This window comes from Corvus hawaiiensis, chromosome 9 (genome assembly GCF_020740725.1).
Source record: "Corvus hawaiiensis isolate bCorHaw1 chromosome 9, bCorHaw1.pri.cur, whole genome shotgun sequence".
NCBI lineage: Eukaryota > Metazoa > Chordata > Aves > Passeriformes > Corvidae > Corvus > Corvus hawaiiensis.
In genome coordinates this window covers 648,311-666,232 of record NC_063221.1, presented here as the reverse complement: position 1 = coordinate 666,232, position 17,922 = coordinate 648,311, and the positions used below count along the sequence as shown (strand labels likewise).

The 17,922-nt window shown below is 40.9% G+C and overlaps 1 protein-coding gene across 8 annotated transcripts in view; it reads left to right on the top strand.

The window, feature by feature from the left end:
• Positions 1-17,922, top strand: part of CEP350 (centrosomal protein 350) — a 72,705-nt gene that overhangs the window by 18,198 nt on the left and 36,585 nt on the right. For 6 of the 8 annotated variants that reach the window (XM_048313468.1, XM_048313472.1, XM_048313473.1 and 3 more), the window contains exons 7-19: positions 175-285; positions 2,775-2,888; positions 6,610-6,753; positions 7,560-8,215; positions 8,559-8,680; positions 9,963-11,014; positions 11,658-11,811; positions 12,994-13,157; positions 14,074-14,263; positions 15,586-15,806; positions 15,919-16,082; positions 16,740-16,850; positions 17,095-17,226. In XM_048313468.1, coding sequence (XP_048169425.1) covers positions 175-285; positions 2,775-2,888; positions 6,610-6,753; positions 7,560-8,215; positions 8,559-8,680; positions 9,963-11,014; positions 11,658-11,811; positions 12,994-13,157; positions 14,074-14,263; positions 15,586-15,806; positions 15,919-16,082; positions 16,740-16,850; positions 17,095-17,226 — 3,335 coding nt within the window. The remainder of the gene's footprint in view (positions 1-174; positions 286-2,774; positions 2,889-6,609; positions 6,754-7,559; positions 8,216-8,558; positions 8,681-9,962; positions 11,015-11,657; positions 11,812-12,993; positions 13,158-14,073; positions 14,264-15,585; positions 15,807-15,918; positions 16,083-16,739; positions 16,851-17,094; positions 17,227-17,922) is intronic. The other 2 variants (XM_048313470.1, XM_048313474.1) reach the window with 2 other exon arrangements.

Sequence of the window (17,922 nt, the reverse complement as noted above, 5' to 3'; positions counted from 1 at the left end):
GCTGTTTTTCAACTGCGAGCAAGTGGCAGACTGGTGTATTGCTTTCTTCTAATTTAGCATTAGAAATTCACGTAGTTCCTTTTTTACTTGGCAGTTTCCCATCCCTTCCATCCTGACAAAGCTGTATTTACATTTTATGGAGTTATTTTAAGCTCTTGAATCATTTACTTTCAGGTTTCAATCCTGCTGAAACAGGGATTCGCGCTCCAGATGGAAAGATCTGGCGTGCGGACGAGTTTCGTATCAGTCGGGAGCTTTACAGAGATATTGCACTCCAGTTAAAAGGTGAGCCACAAGTGGAATTGATTAAGCCACACAACCTTCTCTAAGAGGCAGAGAAATATATTTTGTACACGTCTACAAAGTCATGGAAACAAAAAGTTGAACCAGTGAGCGTTAAATATATTGTACTTCTCTATACAGGAGGAATAACTCACTGAACACTAAAATAACAACAAAATAAGTCCTTCTCACCATTCTCTCATTCAAATACTTTTAACAGAAAACCAGTACTGAAAAGAATCAAGTAATGGCATTTCTTTGAAACAGGAAAAAAGAAAAGTCTCCATTAGAATAACTTTTGTTCAGTTTTGTGACTTCTTTATACATGTTTGCGTGAATGAATACAATTTCCTGGTTAAAAGGACAAAGCCCATTTTTGGTTTCTGTTTTCAAATGTACTGCTTCAAGGCACAGTCTTTATTAATCTTTCATTCTGAAAAGCTGCAGTACCATTGGTAGCTCTTTCCTCTGGGTGAGCTGAAGTAGGATGCCCAGGCGTGCTTTTTTATTTGCTAGGCTGGTTACAGCACAGTGCTGTAAGCTTGAATTGCCTCTGACTGACTGAGTTGGGGGAGGGGGAAGAGAGCAGGTGAATAAAATGGAAGGGAATGGGAAATAAAATCCCCAGAGAACCTCTAGTTTTGTAGCATTAGAGCTTGCTTATTAAGAATAACTTTTCTCTTTGCTCAAAACATTTAAGACTGAAGGAAAATGCATTGAGATTTAAGTCTGTAGGTATCTGTGTAGTGTCTTGTATGGCAATAAATAACTTGTCTTTTTTCTTTGTACAATTTGATACATTACTGAGGACTTTTTCTGGAATCACTCATAAAAAAATAGTTCAGGAAGAAGAGATGCTCCTTTTCAGTAAAATTATTTTGCAAATACACTGTTCAGATCAGTCTGTGAAATTAATGCCAAATTTCCACAGACTTTTAATCTACACTAGCATTTATTTTTTTTAATTTTGGCAAGTGTAACGAGCTGTTTATAGAAATTAATTTTTTTTAAAAAGCTTCGTTGAAGAGATCCAGTTAAATGGCATTTGGATCATGTGTCCAGTGCCTACAAAAGGAAGGAGCTGTGTGTGTGTGTTGATCCGTACTCCTGTCCTGATGCCATATGTACAACAGCTGTTGTGGAACGTGTCTCCTTTCTGAGCTGAAAAGATTATACTGAATAGCTGATTTCTAGTAAACAAATGCTGGTGCTACACATAATATATACTGCAAATGTATTTTTAGGGTGTCTATCCTATCTATTTTTTTATCTATCCATGTGTTACTTCTGTATTAAATTTACAGCATGTGGTGTTTTGGGTGTGTACAGTCAGTTGTATCAGAACTGTTCTCTGCTCTCTAGTGCTAAAATAATCTGTTAGATCTCTGCAATCTACAGCAGCACTGTTCTTTACAACAAAAAGATTTTTATGTGTAAGCCTAGACCATACAGTGTGTCTTCATCTCTGTATAGCAGTTAGGCTAAAGGATATTGTATGGACCCCAAGCTTCCAGTAATTTTGTCTTACAGATGTTCAGAAGAAAACACTAGTTACTAGAATAAAACTAAAGACTAGAACAAAATTGCTGTAATTAGGAGCCAGGCGGGAAGCAGCCTGCACTTTCCTGGTGTCAGGAAAGGGCTGTTTACTGCTAAAAGAGGTGAGGAGGAAAGTTAACTTTCTGCAAATGCAGTCACTGAGGCCTCTGGTACTCAGCACATTGATTGTCTTACCTGCTCTTGTTGTCAGCCTTAAAGGCAGATAGAAAATTTGTAAGGAAAGGGTGCTAAGGGTGGGAAAGACACCTAAAATTCCAGTCCTACTTCTTTGAGATATAACCTCTTGTTCTGTCTCTGATGCTTCCTGTGAGCATCCATCAGAGAGTGGATTCAGATGAAATTAGGGGCTGTAAATGTTTGCATTGGCATCTAAATAAAGCTTCAGATCTGTCCGTAGAGGGGGTTGCATCTTGGTTGTTTTAGGCTGTCTGATCACATTCTTTAGAGAAGAGAAACCAGAAAACAGTGATAACAGTGGCCACAGAGTTCCTTATGTGCTGAATGTGCTGTCATGCATTAATGTGGAAGCAGCAGCCTGTGTGTTCAGGAGTGAAGGAACTACATGTCCTTGTGGAACATTAGAGCAGTGAAATGTAGTGTCTGTAGCAGAAGAGAACCAGCAGTTGTTCATGTTAAACTGCCAACATTTCTTTTAGAATTGAAAATTAACGCTGTAAAGATCTGCTGTGGCATTGCTGTGGCTTCACTGCCTTCCCGTGCGTAGGTAAACAGCCCTTGATTCAAAATTCCCGTGCTGTGAGGATTTTGAAGTGCTGGACTGAAGTCATTGATCTGGGTATATAATCTGGGAAAGTCAGTGAATTCTATTGTGTTTCTCTGAGTTCTGCTTTTTCAAATGTTGTAGCAAGCTTGTTGTTCTGTGTTCTCCTCTGTGGGGTATCACTTAACAGCTTTTGTTTGTTTGTTTTTAGAGGGTTCAACAGTGAAAGGAAAATCTAGTGAGAGAAACAAAGAGAAGAAAGCAACCAGACCAGTGCGGAAAGTGCAAAAACTGACACGGTTGTCAAGTCCAGAGTCCAAACAAGGTGACTGTTTCTACTCTAGAGGGAGGATTGTCACATGTCCTTCAGAGATGAGTTTTGTCTCAAGAAAGAAAAATTAAAGCATATGGCTTTAAAAGTCTTCTTAGACGTGCATCAGTGCAGTTGTAGTGAGTCTGTACACTGTGCTGCATTAGGGATTGTGTGTGGTTTTGTTGTTGGTTGGTGGCTGTGTGCACTTTTTTTTTTTTGTGGTTTATTTTAATTTTTTGCCTTTCCACTTGCTTTGTGCACCCTGAGGAAACTGCTGTGGAGTGTGAGTTTCTTGTGGGGAGAGGTATCCTTAGGTATCTGTCAGGGCAGCGCAGACAAAAAGAAGCAGTAGCTCTGCTCTGGATCCTGTTTCTGTTCTGCTTGTGATGAAGCTGGTTAGAGCCTGACCCACAGCTCAGTCAGCAATGCTGAGACATGATATTAAAATCAGTGCCGATGGGACTTGCTGAGTTGCTTTCCTCTGTCAGGTGAGGAGGAGGGACTGCAGTCAAAGCTGTTCTCTTAGATGATTTCTCAGTGGGGAAGCAGAGAGCAGGATGCTTCTGGTTCTTCTCTGTTGTTCTGCCACATTTCAAGTTGTTGCTCTCCGGCACCTTCAGTTCTGGCTTAACCCACTCCTGGCTTTTTCAGTTGGTGAAAGAATGTAAACACACATTCCCTGACTAGTCTTCCAAATCTTGGTATTTTTAAAGAAATGTTTATCTCTTTTACCAACTGAGAACTTTTCTCCCCCGCTGTTGTCTGACAATTCCACTCATTATTAAATACAATGTAATTATTTAGAGAAGATGATGTGAGCAGGTTCCTCTAGAGCAGTGCCTTATAGAAGAAAATAAAATTAACCACGTGTGGAATTCTTAGTTTCCCAGTAGTGTTAATCTTTGATATTGGCAGCAAAAGACTTAGGAAGACTTTCAGATATGCTTCATATTTGGTTTTAGTTTTCATACGAAGTGAGTAGTTATGGCTGCAATCACTCACATAGCAATTTCATTTCTTTAAATATATGCAAGTTTAGGCACCTCTTGAACCTCTCTTAAGGTTTTATATTTCTCCTTATGAACAGTGACCCATAATGTGTAAACATTTTGAAGGAAATAAAAGCTTCTTTAAAAATTATTATGAAGGATTTTTAGAGAGTGAATATGTGCTTCTGCATGCTGTAAATCCTGAAGCTGCTTGTGAATATTTTGTGGTAAGGAATACTAATACTTCAAGTGATAAGCATGGATTTGCTCCCTCCTATGCTCATCAGTCCCTACTTAAGGAATCACACTCAGCTGTCTTACATATTTATGACAGTTCCAAGTGAGGTAGGAGCTCAGTGCACAGGACACCCCCAACAATCCCACCCTGTGCCTGAGAGCGTTGTCCAAACGGTTCTTGAACTCTGTCAGTCTTGGGACTGTGACCACTTCCCTGGGGAGCCTGTTCAGTGCCCAAACACCCTCTGGATGAAGAATCTTTTCCTGATACCCAACCTAACCCTCCCCTGACACAACTTTAGGCCATTCCCTCAGGTCCTTTCACTGGTCACCACAGAGAGGAGATCAGTGCCCACCCCTCTGCTTCCCCTTGAGGAAGTCCTCTCTGCCTTGAAGGGAGTCAGCAGCTGTAAGCTCCAGCCCCTCCATTACATACAAAGCCACTGCTTGCTATAATGGATTCAGTGTGTGGAAAATGATGGCCTGAATTCCCTGGAAGACAAAAACCAGCTCTAAGTGGCACATCCATGCTAGTCCATCCTCCTCCAGTCACTGCAGTAAGAAACTGCTTACTGTGGCCAAGGCTGTTAATAGCCACGGCTCGTGTTCTGCCCCGTTGGCGGGTTTTAGTTAAGCAGCTGACTTGAAATGGAAGATGACACTTTACACTGGCTCTTTAAACACACGCAGAACAAACTGAGAACAGTGAGTTCTGCAGGAGAACCCCTTTGGCTGATGCCTCTGTTTCAAAGAGGCTTGTAGTGACATGTTTCAAGTGACAGCTCTATTATGAAATATTTGGATAATTTACAGTGCAGGGAGTTCTGTTAGCAAAGGGTTGAATAGGGGGCTGCAGACTTCAAGGTTATATACAATAACAAAAGAAAGGAGGTTGGAAAATGAGGACAGCGATTGCCAAAAGAATTATTCTGCTGTCCTGGATTTCACTTGACATTGTTGCTATCCTGTCTTCAAAGTGCTATTGGGCCCAGTACAGTCCCTTTTTTGTTTGGCTGTGGTGATCTCACGCTGCAGTGGCTGGGTTTCTTTAGGCAGAGCTCCTGGAGGTAGAGCCTGAAGTGGAATTGTTAAAAATCAACTGCAAATTGTATATTCAAGTTAGGTACTTTTCTAGCAGTTAAATACCCTTGAGTGGTCTGATTAATTTATATATTATTAACTATCTGAATAAATCTATTTCAGTTTTCTTTTTTATACTGTGTTTTTCTCCAAAGTGCTTTTAAGGTAATTATTTTCTAAAAAAATGTTAGTAATATTGGAAGTTAGTGGGTTGAAAGGTGAGTTGAATAACCCTATCATTTCATCTACCCAATATTGGGTAAAGATGCCCCCATAACCAGTTGTTATTGATGCCTGAGGTGGCCACCTAAAACACAGAGACCAGACAAGAATAAGAGAATAAAAGGAGGTATTTATTTGAAGGGCCTTCAAAGGTAAACCCTGGGCAGTCCAAAGGCTGCGGCCAGGATTTTATAAGTTTGGTTCATTTATCATTGTATACATATCAGGGTTAATTCCCTAATTATAACTTTAGTTAATGATGTAATTTCCCCAAGTTTACCTCTTCTTCTTAAGATTTTAGTTTACACATATTGGGCCTAGGATAATCTAGGTGTCCTTGGAAAGCAAACTTAGAGAGGCTTGTTATGTCTAACCAGCATGAGACAACAGCAGTTAACAGGCCACAGGAAACTTCAGAGTTACACACTAGGCAGTGCAGGATTTGAAAAATATAGAAGTTAAAACCTAAGACATCATTATCATTTAATTATATGTAAGAATAAAATAATCCTATAACATTTTGATTGGGTTTCTGTCACCTGCAAGGTATTCTGTCCTTGAATTAAGTATCAGCTAATAGGGTTTATTCTTAACTGTTTTCAGTGCTGGAACAGAAATCCCAGCTAAGGGACAGTGAGTTAGCGTTGATGTACAACACCTGCTGCTTGGTATTTTTTAACCTGCTCACAAGACATGTATCTCACCAATTAATTATCTGTAGAAAGCTTTCAAGTGGTTTTGGGTTTTTTTTCCTAGAGTATTAGCTAATATTATTTTAATAGGAAGGTTTATTTATTTTTGTTCCTTTTATTACAACAATTTAGTTGTTTTCATGTTTTTATTTCTTATTTTCCATATTTGTGTGGTGATGAGCAGCTCTAGAAATATTACCCCTGTCCCTAGTAAGGCTTGTTTGGATCTTTTAGACCTGTATAACCCATTCTTGTTTTTTAAATCAGTTTTTGTAGGGCTTTACTGTGCTGCAGTGTGTTTTGGGTGTTACACTGCATGACGTGTGGGTGTGTGAGGCAGCTGTGGAGTGTCTTCCTGGGACATCGGTGTGCTGACTGTTTGTGTAACTGCAGCTGTACCACTTCTGCAGAATTAAATGGCACAGAAATTATGAATGGCTGTCATGAATACTTCTTTCTGATACCATGGCAAATCCTCTGGTGCTTGACTTTTATTTATTCCTTATTTTGCAGGTGGAAACTGTGTGATAAGTGCATCCTCCTGGCGGGAGGGACAAAAGCTGGTAAAAAAGATCCTGGGTCCAGCTCCCAGAATAGAACAGGACAGAAGAGCTGTATCCAGTGACAGAACAGGCCGAGAGAGAGCTGCCAAGTCTGGTAAGTTGTTCTTTTATCACTGGACTTACTTCATTTTACTTTATTATATAACACTGCATGTCTGCAGACTAGAACAGACTTCTGAGATAGAATGTTGTGAGAGAGAAGTCTTATCAAAATTACTCCGGTTTTTAACCTGGAATTTGAGGGAGGTAGGGGGGAAATTTTGCTCACAACCATGGCTGGGATGCATAACTGTTGTTCCTGGGTGCATTATGGACTTTTTTTTCATGTCATGGTCCCTGCACATGGGACTTGAAGGGTGGAACGTGCTGCAAGGGTGCTTGGGGTATCTGAAAAACGTGAGATATAGGCTGCAACCAGAAAAATGGGCCGCTGCAATCTGTCTTTGCCTCTTGAAGCCAGTGGGGAAAGGAATGGCTAGCAGTGGTCCACAGGCCAGATGAATTTTCCAGGCGTGCTGTATATAATCCATAAGCTATGGCTGAGCATGCCAGTTTAACAGGAATTGTGGTTCTTCCAGATACAGTATAGTGTCATCCATGTGCATCTTAAATACTCATTGATTCCTCCACCAGCCCTTCTCAGAATTTATCCAGAATCTCAGACAGGGCAAATAAGGCATGCTGGTAACTGCTGTGCTTCTTATGCCTGTGAGGTGGTGGGGCTGGTAAGAGTAGAAAGGGTGTGGACTTGGTGTAAGCAAAGGCTGCCACATTCAGACCATGACTGAATGAAGCAAAGACCTGTTTACAGCAAGATCTGCCCTCCTCCCTCAGCCTTCTTTTTGCAGCTGTTTTCCAAATTTGATTGTTACCCGAAGTATTTGACATCTCATTCTTTAGCAGGCTGCATTGGAAGGACAGGTTCTGATTCTAGACTGGATGTTACCCGTAAAAGCTCTTCAAGAAGTTCTGAAAGGTCAAGAAGTAGAGTACGGTCTGAGACCAATCTGAGAAAACTGGAAGCTCCTCTTCCAGGTGATAACCAAGAAGACCATGCCTCTGTAAAGAAGGACTTCCTGCCCGTGGAGATACGTGGAATTCTTGATGACCTGCAGTTGGATTCCATGAGTACAAAGCAAGAGACAGATGTGGAAAAGCAGAATCAAAAATCTGTTTTGCCTACTCAAAATATGAGGAGCCACAGTCCAACCAAAAGGAAACCGGACAAGGTAGCTGCCAGTGAGGAGCCTCAGGTGATCTCTAAGAAACGCCACTATGACAGTGACGAGGTTCGTCAGTACATCATCAGGCAGCAAGAGGAGAGGAAGAAGAAGCAGAATGAAGAGAAGAAAGCACAAAAGGAGGCAACAGAACAGAAGAACAAAAGGCTCCAAGAGCTCTACAGAAAGCAGAAGGAGGCTGTTACTAAAGTGAAGAATGTGCCTCCTCCTGAGCCTTCAGCAGCCAAACGGTTACAGGAAACCTATTCCAAACTCTTGCTGGAACGAACGCTGTTAGAAGAGCCACCTCAGCTGCCTGCAGTGCAGGAAACACAGGTACAGCTGATTCACTCACTTAATGTCTTGCAGTTGTTTGCAGGAATAGGAGGTTGTCTGTTTAGGAAGGTTGTGACTTGTGCTGGTCTGCTGGTTATCAGTTAAGAACAAAGAGCAAAATGTGTAGCTTTGCTTAAACATAATGATTTCAATGTGCAGCCTCCTTGCTAGTGGCTGCTTTTTGGCACAGCAAAGCCTACTAGAAAGTTGACTGAAAATCATCTTTCTATTTTAAATAGAAGCTGAATTCTGGGTATTAGCCTTTTCAATTGTAATGAGGCAAGAGCTCCTAAATTCTGACACACTTTTGAAAATGCATTTTTCTGGTTGTCTTCATCTCTAGCCCAGACCTGGTTATCAACCATCTGGGGAATCTGATAAAGAAAACAAGGCTCAGGAGCGTCCTCCGAGTGCATCTTCCAGCAGTGACATGTCCCTTTCGGAACCGCAGCAGCCACTCCTGAGGTGAGCACATGGGGCCTTGGGAGAGAGAGGAAAGTGGTCCTGCTTTCATCTCTGAGAGGTGAAAATAGACTTGGCTCTTGAGTTCATGTTCCAGTGAGAGTAATTGTCTTTACAGCAATTACAGCATTTTCCTTGCAGTAAAGAGGAAGCTGATGCAGGAAACCATATGAAAATTTTGGCTATGGCTGGTTTGCGAGTGTGTAAATAAATAAAGTGAATGTTGGTTGCTGGCAATGTTTTGTTGACAGCAGTGGGATGTTTATTTCGTATTGGGACACTCATTTCCTCTGCCATTGCCATTGGGCAAGAGAAGCTGATCGTATGAATATATCTGTTGGTTTTTCTTACTTGATTTGCTCAGTGTTGCTGTTTAATCTATTGTCTTGGATTCAGACATTAGTTACTCTCTATAAAGCACCAAAAACCTCTGCTTCTGCTTGGAACCAGCTTTTCCTTGTTTCTTTTCATGCTGCTTTCCCAATTTTTAATTGTTCAGTGTATTATCAAAATTTTCTTACTGCAAGTCAAGGTGCCTAACCAAACATTTAGATGTAAGGAACTAAAAATCCTGAAGTTTCTTGGATATCCTTGATATCCCTGTTGTGCAGGTGTCTCCATTTTCAACCACATAATGAATGTCTGCTTCTTAAATGTATATGTGCATCAATATCTGTACTCTGAGTTAGTAAATTCAGTGAGACCTGTTTTCCTTCTGGAAAAGTTGAAGGAAGTTCGCTGGGAATGCCATGTACTACTGTGTGTAGAATAAACTGCTAAAACATATAGTAAGTATTGTTAGTGTAACATAAAGAAAAAATGTAATTGCAAATAGTAGAGGAGAGATGAGACTCACAGGACTGCATAAGGTATTCAGAGACCCTCATAGTAATCAGAGTAAAAGTATCTTGGGGGGACTTTCGAGGAGTTCTGGTATTCTGGACATGGGCAGGTGATAAGGCAAAAAACCCCAAAATTCTCCCTTTTGAAGTTAGGAAGTTTGGAAAAGACTTATGCTGACGGTGAAAAACCTCAGCTTGTTACAATCCTGAAACAAAGAGAACACCATAAATGGCAGTTCAGATTTGGGAGGTGCTGTGTTGTTTGATTTGTTGGGTTTTTTTTATTAAATAACATTCTGTATCTGTTTACTGTCCCATTCCTTGCCCCTCTGATTCCACCAAAAACTATTTTGTCCTGAAATTAAATCTGTGACAATGGTGCTCTAAGAAAGACATCAATACTTGCATAAGTCATCAACGTAACCATTGGCTTTTCATTTCAGGAGCGATTTGATGGAGCCTCCATGGGTACAGCCAGACAGGTTGAGCCCAAGAGTCCAGCTCCCCTACCCACAAGCTCTCTTGGGCTCAAGTGGACGCCCTTGTTCCCAGCACTGGAGTCTGGAGCAGGTGGACCTTCTGTCAAAGGAGTGTGACGCGATGTTGGCAGGCAGGAGGATCCATTCTGCCCCTGTGGGGTCCCTGGTGCCTCAGTCATACCTGAATTCATCTGCTGCACAGGAAAACCTCTTAGTGAAACCTACTGCCAGCCAGTATAAGAGCAAATTAGATCGCCTTGAAGCTTTGAAAGCTACAGCTGCTTCCCTTTCTAGCAGGATTGAAACTGAAGCCAAGAAGTTGGCTGGCGCTGGTATCAACTATGGTACCATGTGGAACTCAGAATTTATGCAAGAAAACCAGGATGATGGACGGTGGGCAAAGGCTGTGAGTCCTCCTGTGAGAGAGGAAAATGAAAATACTTTTTCAGCCAGAATTCAAAGAATGTTGAGTGCCTGCGTGTCTCATACAGCCTTTGATGACAACCTTCCTGGGGTAGGCAACCTTAGTGAGTTTAAAAAGCTCCCTGAGACCATCAGGCCTCTTACTGACGTAGTCAGCCTTGGATTGAGGTCTCCTGCTGCTAACAGGCATGAAGGGATCCTAGGACATTTGTCCAAGAGACAGACGGACTCCCCAGGGCGTGAGAACCAGGCGTATCCACTGACCAAAGCCGTTACTCCTCGTGAGTCCAGCATCGACTCCATCAGCGAAGGGCCTCTCCTGAGTGATGGAAACCTCTCGGAAGAGGAAGGAGGCCAGCACAAGCAGCTGCCACTGAAGATGCTGGAGACATTAAAAGAGAAGGATTTCTGCATTCGGGAGAGAAATGCTTTTGAGCCCATAAAGGAGTTCCAGAAAGCAGCTGAGAGGTACTCGCCGCTTTTCACTCAGACAAATGACACACACAGCAAGGAGCCCTGGGAGGAACTGGCAAAGGGAAGTCCCCACAGTGTCATCAACATCTTTGCAAAAAATTATCAGCTTCATGGAAAAGGTAAAAATGGAAACATTTCTGAAAGCTCTTGTGAATTGCTGTTTTCCCAGTCTTATTGCTCCTTCCCAGTCTTACTGCTCCATACACTTTTTACTTCACATTTAAGGAATGTGCTTTCAGAGGTCTCTAACGTGAATCTCTGTAAGACATTATTTACAGCTGTCTCATGCAAGATGCTTTGTTTCATTTTCATTTTTTGTACAAATTTATTCCTCATTTTATGTGTACTTTGTCTCTGGCCTGGAGCTCCTCGTTCTGAGGAGGAATGTTTCCTGAGAAGTTGATTTTTGTCTTGTGGTTTTTCTCGATTCTTTTTACCTTCATATTATTTTCTTTAAAGATGATTGCATGAAATTTTCTGCAGATGGCTCTACTCTAAAGTAGTGTGCCCTTCAAGAATGTTTTGGTTGGAGTATGTTAATGAAGTAAAGCATTCAGTAATTTACAAAAAGAGGAAGAATGTGCTTGTTACGTTATGTTAAAACTGCCATGGGACGGCTGTTCTGATGAATTTGTGTTTGAAAGGAAGTCATTGTAACTCATGGTTGGGAGCATTTTAAATCCTGCAGTTTTAACACCTATTTGATGCATTTTTTGCATTTGTTACAATTTTTGTCCTCTCCCTTCTTTCTCCACACTTCAGTGTTTGAAGAAAGGCTGAACGGAGGCTCTGCCCTTCTGCGCCCTTTGCTCCCTACCATGAGCCCTCCGGAGAGCGTGGCTTCTTACGAAGATGATTTTGTCTCATCACAGGGCAGTAGCACTTTAACAGACAAAAAGATCTCACGTGACTTCAGGTAACTGTGCTAGACTTCCTATAAAAATAAAAACACAGAATTCAAGAGAAAATAGTTAATACAAACTTTATTTCATAATACGCTGGATGTCTTTTCTGCTGTGCTGTACTATACTAGTCAAAGTGATGAAGTACTTCCTTAAGACCTTGCAGTTAATAAATATAGCAGCCAACATAGTTAAGATAGAGTCTAGTATTCCTGCTCCCTGTCTAATTTTTGCTGTTCTTTAGCCTGGACAGGTAGCTTTAGACAAGATTGTTACTCATTGTAGTCCAGTGAAGATTAGTTCTCTGACTCATGTGGCTGAAATAATGCTCAATTGGGTAGTCTTGTAATTTAGAAAAAACAGAAGAGCTATTTGAAAGTCTTTAAATGCCTTCAGTACTTCAAAATTTTGTATAAAATCTGTAATTGCTTTCAGTAAGCATTTGTCAGTTCTTGCTTAGTAATGGATACATAAATTGTCTGTAACAACTTTTAAAAGCTTTTGTTCAGATTAAAATTTGAAGACTGTAGATCCTAGACTCTCCATGTCTACTGCATGGCTTCCTGAATTTTCTAAGACCCCCTTTTTTGTAATGAGCTATATTTATATCTTTTGGGCACCTTGGGGGAGACCACAAGTGTGTTTGTACCAGTACTTCTTTCTCAGAAGAAAATAAGTTAAAAGGCACTTTGCACACTGAAAATGTTGGCTGCCAAAAATGGTTCCTTTCTCATTAAAACCTCTTTCTTCTGTTGGTATTATTTAGTGTATGATGCATTGACATCTCTGTTTTGCAAGTCTTTTGTAATCCTTTATTGAAAATTGCTCGTATTTCTGGCAGTTGATATCTGTATGCCTAGAGATTATCTGAAATGCAGTCACATTTTGAGTCATTCGTATATTGTTCAGGTGTGGAGTCAAATAGCTCGTTAGAGTTGAAATTGGAGAGGATGGTGGCTATCCATCTTTTAGTCTTTGTTATTATTGGAAGCATGTTTCAATATGTTCAATAGCATATCAAACTTCCCAATGACTTAGCTGTCGTAGCTTTTAATCTCAAAATCACTGCTTTTCTCAATGGGCTGATTAGTTCAGTCTAGTCCTCTGTCTCTCATTCCAAGTGTGGTAGTTTTCTTGTGCACAGTGTAATGTGGGCGCTGAAAGTCCTCAGTCACTGTCACTGTGCTCTGTTTTAGTGTTGCTGGCAGCAGTAATTCAAGCATTCAGGAAGAAATTCCAAGTAGGAAGTCTCCCTTCGAGCCTCTGTCTGTGGAGCTTGGTTTGCAGCACTCGTCTGGAGCTCAGTCTGCAGCGTCTTCCCGCTCATCTGCCTCCTCTAAAAAGAGAGGAAAAAAGGAGCGTAAGTGCAATACTTGTCTGTAGAATATTCTCTTTTATGAAGGAAGCTTTAGGCTTTTCTTGTTAGGAAAATTGCAGTCCTACATATCTGGAAACTGTAATCTAATCGTGATAGAATGATTGATTTATTCCTCCAGTGATTCCTTCTTTGGTTCTTTTTGACTCTGGTTATTCTCTGACCTTAAAATACAGTAATTTAAAGTTAAATAAGCAAGAGGTTGTTAACAGCATTGAGAAGTTTTCTTTCCTAAACCAGCCTTCTAATAAATCAGTTAATTTTAATGTTGTGTGGGAACTATCCTTAGATGGTGTACTGAGAAAATGCCAAAAGGCTTCTGAGTTATGGCCGTGTTTGTGAGGGTGACAACAGATTTGCCTGAATGCTTTGTCTTTGGATCACAGTTAGTTTCCAGAAGTGTGCAAATTAATAAATACATTACTTTCTGTGGTTACCTGTATGTTACAAAAGCATAATGAAACTTGAGGCTTGGTGTACTTGTAGTATATAAGCAATGGATAAAAAAGCTAGGTTTTAAGCCAATAGAAACATGACAAAAATAGGATTGGGCATTCGAAATTTTGTCTCTTCCTATTTTTTCAAAATTCTTTACCTTTCCCCCAAAAAGCTAGGCTGTATTCAGATTATCAGTAGTAAAGAATCAAACGTGAATTTTGTTTATTTAAACTGATAGTGTGCTGAAATGAAAGCTGAGTGACAGTTTTGGCAGTGAACATGATACACAGAAGAGAAATTTATCACCAGTTGTACATTTCTTGCTTGTTGGATCTGTAGACTTCTAACTCAAAATCTACTTTAATTGGGGAAAATCTTCTCAATTAATTGTTTTGGGGCTTTTGATGGTAAGGTATTCACATGTAGAACCAAACAAACTTTTGACACTGTTGTTGCTTCTTAGGGTTGGACTCTTTCAACGGAAGTTCTCATCACTTTTCTGTGGAAGAAGATAAAATACTGTCTGGATTAGAGTGGGGATCCCAACAGGCTAAGAAATCCTTATCGAGTAGCAGAATTTCTAGTAAAGAGCATGAGCAGAACCCAGATACAGACAGCACACTGGAAAACTTGTCTGGACACTCCCTGATGAGGTAACAGGAATGTTGTAAGAGTTTATGCCAATACAATGATGCTTGGTAGTGTTACTGGCTGTGTGTTTGGAAATGCAAAAGGGAAGTAACAGAAATGGTCAAATGTTAGTAGATGTGCATGCAGAAAACATTTTTGCTGTGTATTTGAAATATGAAACGTGGTGTCCTGTCGTGTTTGGTACCCTAAGCATTGAAATACAGTTTTCATTTCTCTCTTCTAGAAGAGGTCTGTTAGAAGTGTGTCAGGATTTATTCAACCTGTGCAGTCGCATTTCTTTTTTCAGTAGATACACAGACAATTTTGGCTGTACTTGTGTTCAGCTAATACTGACAAAGCCTATCCAGCTCTGTGAGTCGATGCTTTTTGAGAGATGAACCTGTCCTTGGAAAAGAGTATATTAAAAAAATAAAGAATCATAAGTTTTCTGTTGCAACCTCTTTTTGTCTAGCTAAAAATGCAGTTTTTCTGCTAATTGTCCAATGAAGGTGATTATGAAACGCTCAATTTTCACTGCAGTTTTCTCCTAAAAGCATCAAATAATATGAATGATCTCTCATTCTGTGTTGGTTTAGAGCAGTTCTGAGGTATTGGCTTCTATTGGTTCCTGACATCCAGTATTGGGTTTGAAAGGTCCTTTGACATGCTAAGATGTGCCAAGTACAGCAGAATGTCTTCCCAGGGATTTAAACAGCCACTATTAATCCTCTTCAGCTTAATAAAATTAGAATAGTAAATTTAAGAAGCATCTCTATTATTTTCTCTGTTTAAAAGAGAAATGTCTTCTCCCAAGAAGTGTTACCATAGTATGTTATGAATTGTTTAAGTCAAGTTTTGGTTTCTGTTCCATTTTAGGAGAGACATCAAGACTCAGGGCAGTGGCTTGTCACAATCAGTTGCATCCATGTGCTTGATAGTAAACTGTTCACTTTTTAAAATGCACTTGCAGATGATTGCATCCTGACTTTCTCATGCCCGGCTCCTAACAGGAGGCATTGAAACTGCTTGTCTGGTCACATAGAACATGAAGATACTGTGTTCTTTTTTTTTAAAGTGTGTGTGTGTGTGCTAGCTAGGCTTAATACTTGGGGGAGAAGAGGGTGCTCTGGAAACTTAACTCTGAGCTGGGATTTAGGGACAAAACCCATCTCATGAGGCCATTTCCTGAAGACAGACTGGGCCTGTGCAAACCATAACAGACTGTGCCCTTTGCATGGATCTGTTTGTGTGTAAGAATGGAAGAACAAGATTATTGCTTTATTGTTTTATCAAATGGCTGGACTAGGAGTTTATTGGCTCCTTTCGGTTTTTGTGTCACTGTCAGTTTCTCAGACAAGGGAAGACCCCAGAAGACACCGACTTCTTCCCCATCTCCTGGCTCCCAAAAAATGTTGCAGTTTGATTCTGTAGGAAATACAGCAGAAAGAGTCAAGTCACCTGCTGGCTTTTCTGGAGGTACAGCCCCAGGGCTGAAGCCAACCGTAGCCTTCCCTGACATGGGCCTGGGATCCAGCAGGTGTGCAGCAGGAGCGGCCTCAGCAGGCGGTGAGTTTTTGTAAAAGCACGCTGATGGCGGAGCAGCTCCAGCGTTCTTCTGTTGGTGTTTGGTGTGGGACGCTGGGGCCCGTGAGGGTGAGCAGTGCGTGTTGTCCTGCAGGAGGAATGCGCTTCTCCCCCGCGGGGCTGCAGCAGCGTTTGTCAGCAGAGCTGAACTACCTGAGCGCTATCGAGGAGTCTGTGCGGCAGCTCTCGGATCTGGAGCGAGTACGAGGCATTTCACTTGCCCAGCAGGAGAGTGTTTCTTTGGCTCAGATTCTGAAGGTAATGGGAAAATACTTCTTTGTCTTAACCTTTCTTTTTTTTTTCTTCTTTTATTGTTTGTTAGCAAGAAAATTAATCAAGTTAGGGCAAGTTAAGCTTTGTTAGCAGTGCAGAGAAATCGTAATGGGCGTGATGGGGCATCTCTGATAATGTCCATTTCTTAGGATTAACATTATCTTTCTTATTGTAAGTTGACACCAAGGAAGCAGCTACTCTGGAATATGTATCATTAATATACCATTAGCTGGAATCACTGCTTTGGTTGTGTTCCTCAGACAGATAAAGGCGTGATTGTTTACTGGGATTGATGTTGGGTTCTAGTGCCATGCAGTGTAGTTGCTTGGGCTGGATGATTTGTTTTATTCCACAAAAACAGTATTTTTGGTTGAATTTTCCTTACATTGATGAGATTGTTTATTCTAGTTGGTTGAATTAGTTGATCTCCTAGACTCCTTTCTGCACTGTGGTGGAAGAGTATGGGGAATGTGCATTGCCTTAAAAAGGAAGAGGGTCAGTAGGTTAAAAATTCTGTTTCAGCAGAAGAGACACCCCCAGCAGAGTAGATCCAGATCCTTCAGAGGTAGTTTGCAACCAGTGGCTAAGGCAAATCAGGGCTTTGTATTTAGCATGGTTAAAACTTGTTTTCCTGATCTGTAGGCACAACAGCAGCGCCATGAACGGGACTTGGCTCTTTGGAAAATCAAGGCTGAACAAGAAGCTTTAGAAAGTCAGAGGCAACTGGAAGAGGCGAGGCAGAAGGCAGCTCAGGTAAGGCTGCCCTTCAAAAATGTGGAGTGTGTAAGAGGCAAAATGCTGCAAGTAAATCCATGCCTACAAGCATTCTTAATTTGAAGCTGTGAACACATTAAAGTGCCAGAAGGGTTTAATATAGCTAAAAGAAACTCTCGAGGGCCTATTTCAAACTTTTTTCTGCCAGATTTTGAGAAATAAATCTGTAGTTACTATAGCCAGAACAGTTTGAAGAGCTGAACTGCCTGTGTTTTCTGCATAGGTCCATGCAGAGTCACTGCAGCAGCTGGTCCAGCCATGGCAGGAGGCTGGACAGGAGCCCCTGTGCAAGGCTGCAGCCAAGCAGGCAGAACCTGCACTGCTCAATACAGATGCAACTCACCAGCTCCGTGAGGTGAGGCCCTAGGGAAAGAGAAAAGCTGTTTTAATTTCAGTATTACTGCGAATACTTTTTTGGCTTTTAAGTTATTTTCTATTTGCTGTCATTCTTGGTACAACTCCTTCACTTACATAACATGACAAATGATAGGACTTCAAAGGAGGCTTCTCTGGCATCATTACTTAGAAGTCAATTAGCAGCCTTAAATCCCTGTTCCATATTCTTATGATCTGCCAGTTAATGAACTGTTAAGAAGTTTGTTTGTCCAGGGTAGATTGATGACAGTGAACACAGCATCTTTAGTTTGTAAGAGTTGCTCTCCATCAGGGATTGATCCTGTATCTGGTTCATATGCAAATTAAATTAGAAAAGGAGAGAATTGCAATTTTGTTTGCTGCTGAAGGTAGAAGAACAAATAAATTTAAAAAAAAAAAAAGAAGAGGGGAGGATCTTCAGCAAAGCTCTTGACTTGGTACAGAGTTTGAAGTTTCCTCTTTTTGAATCTCTTTGTTCTTCTTGTGCTATACAGAATATTTATTAGTTTTCAGGGTTTTATATCAGTTTATCAGGTTTTATACTTCTTGTTGCAGTATGTAGCAGCTGCTTCACACATGGATAAGGAACACAGTAACCAAGAAATGCTCTTATTCCATCACAATTTAGAAATCACAGTGACTGTGGGTCAGTGTTACGGGATGGAGTGCAAAAGGC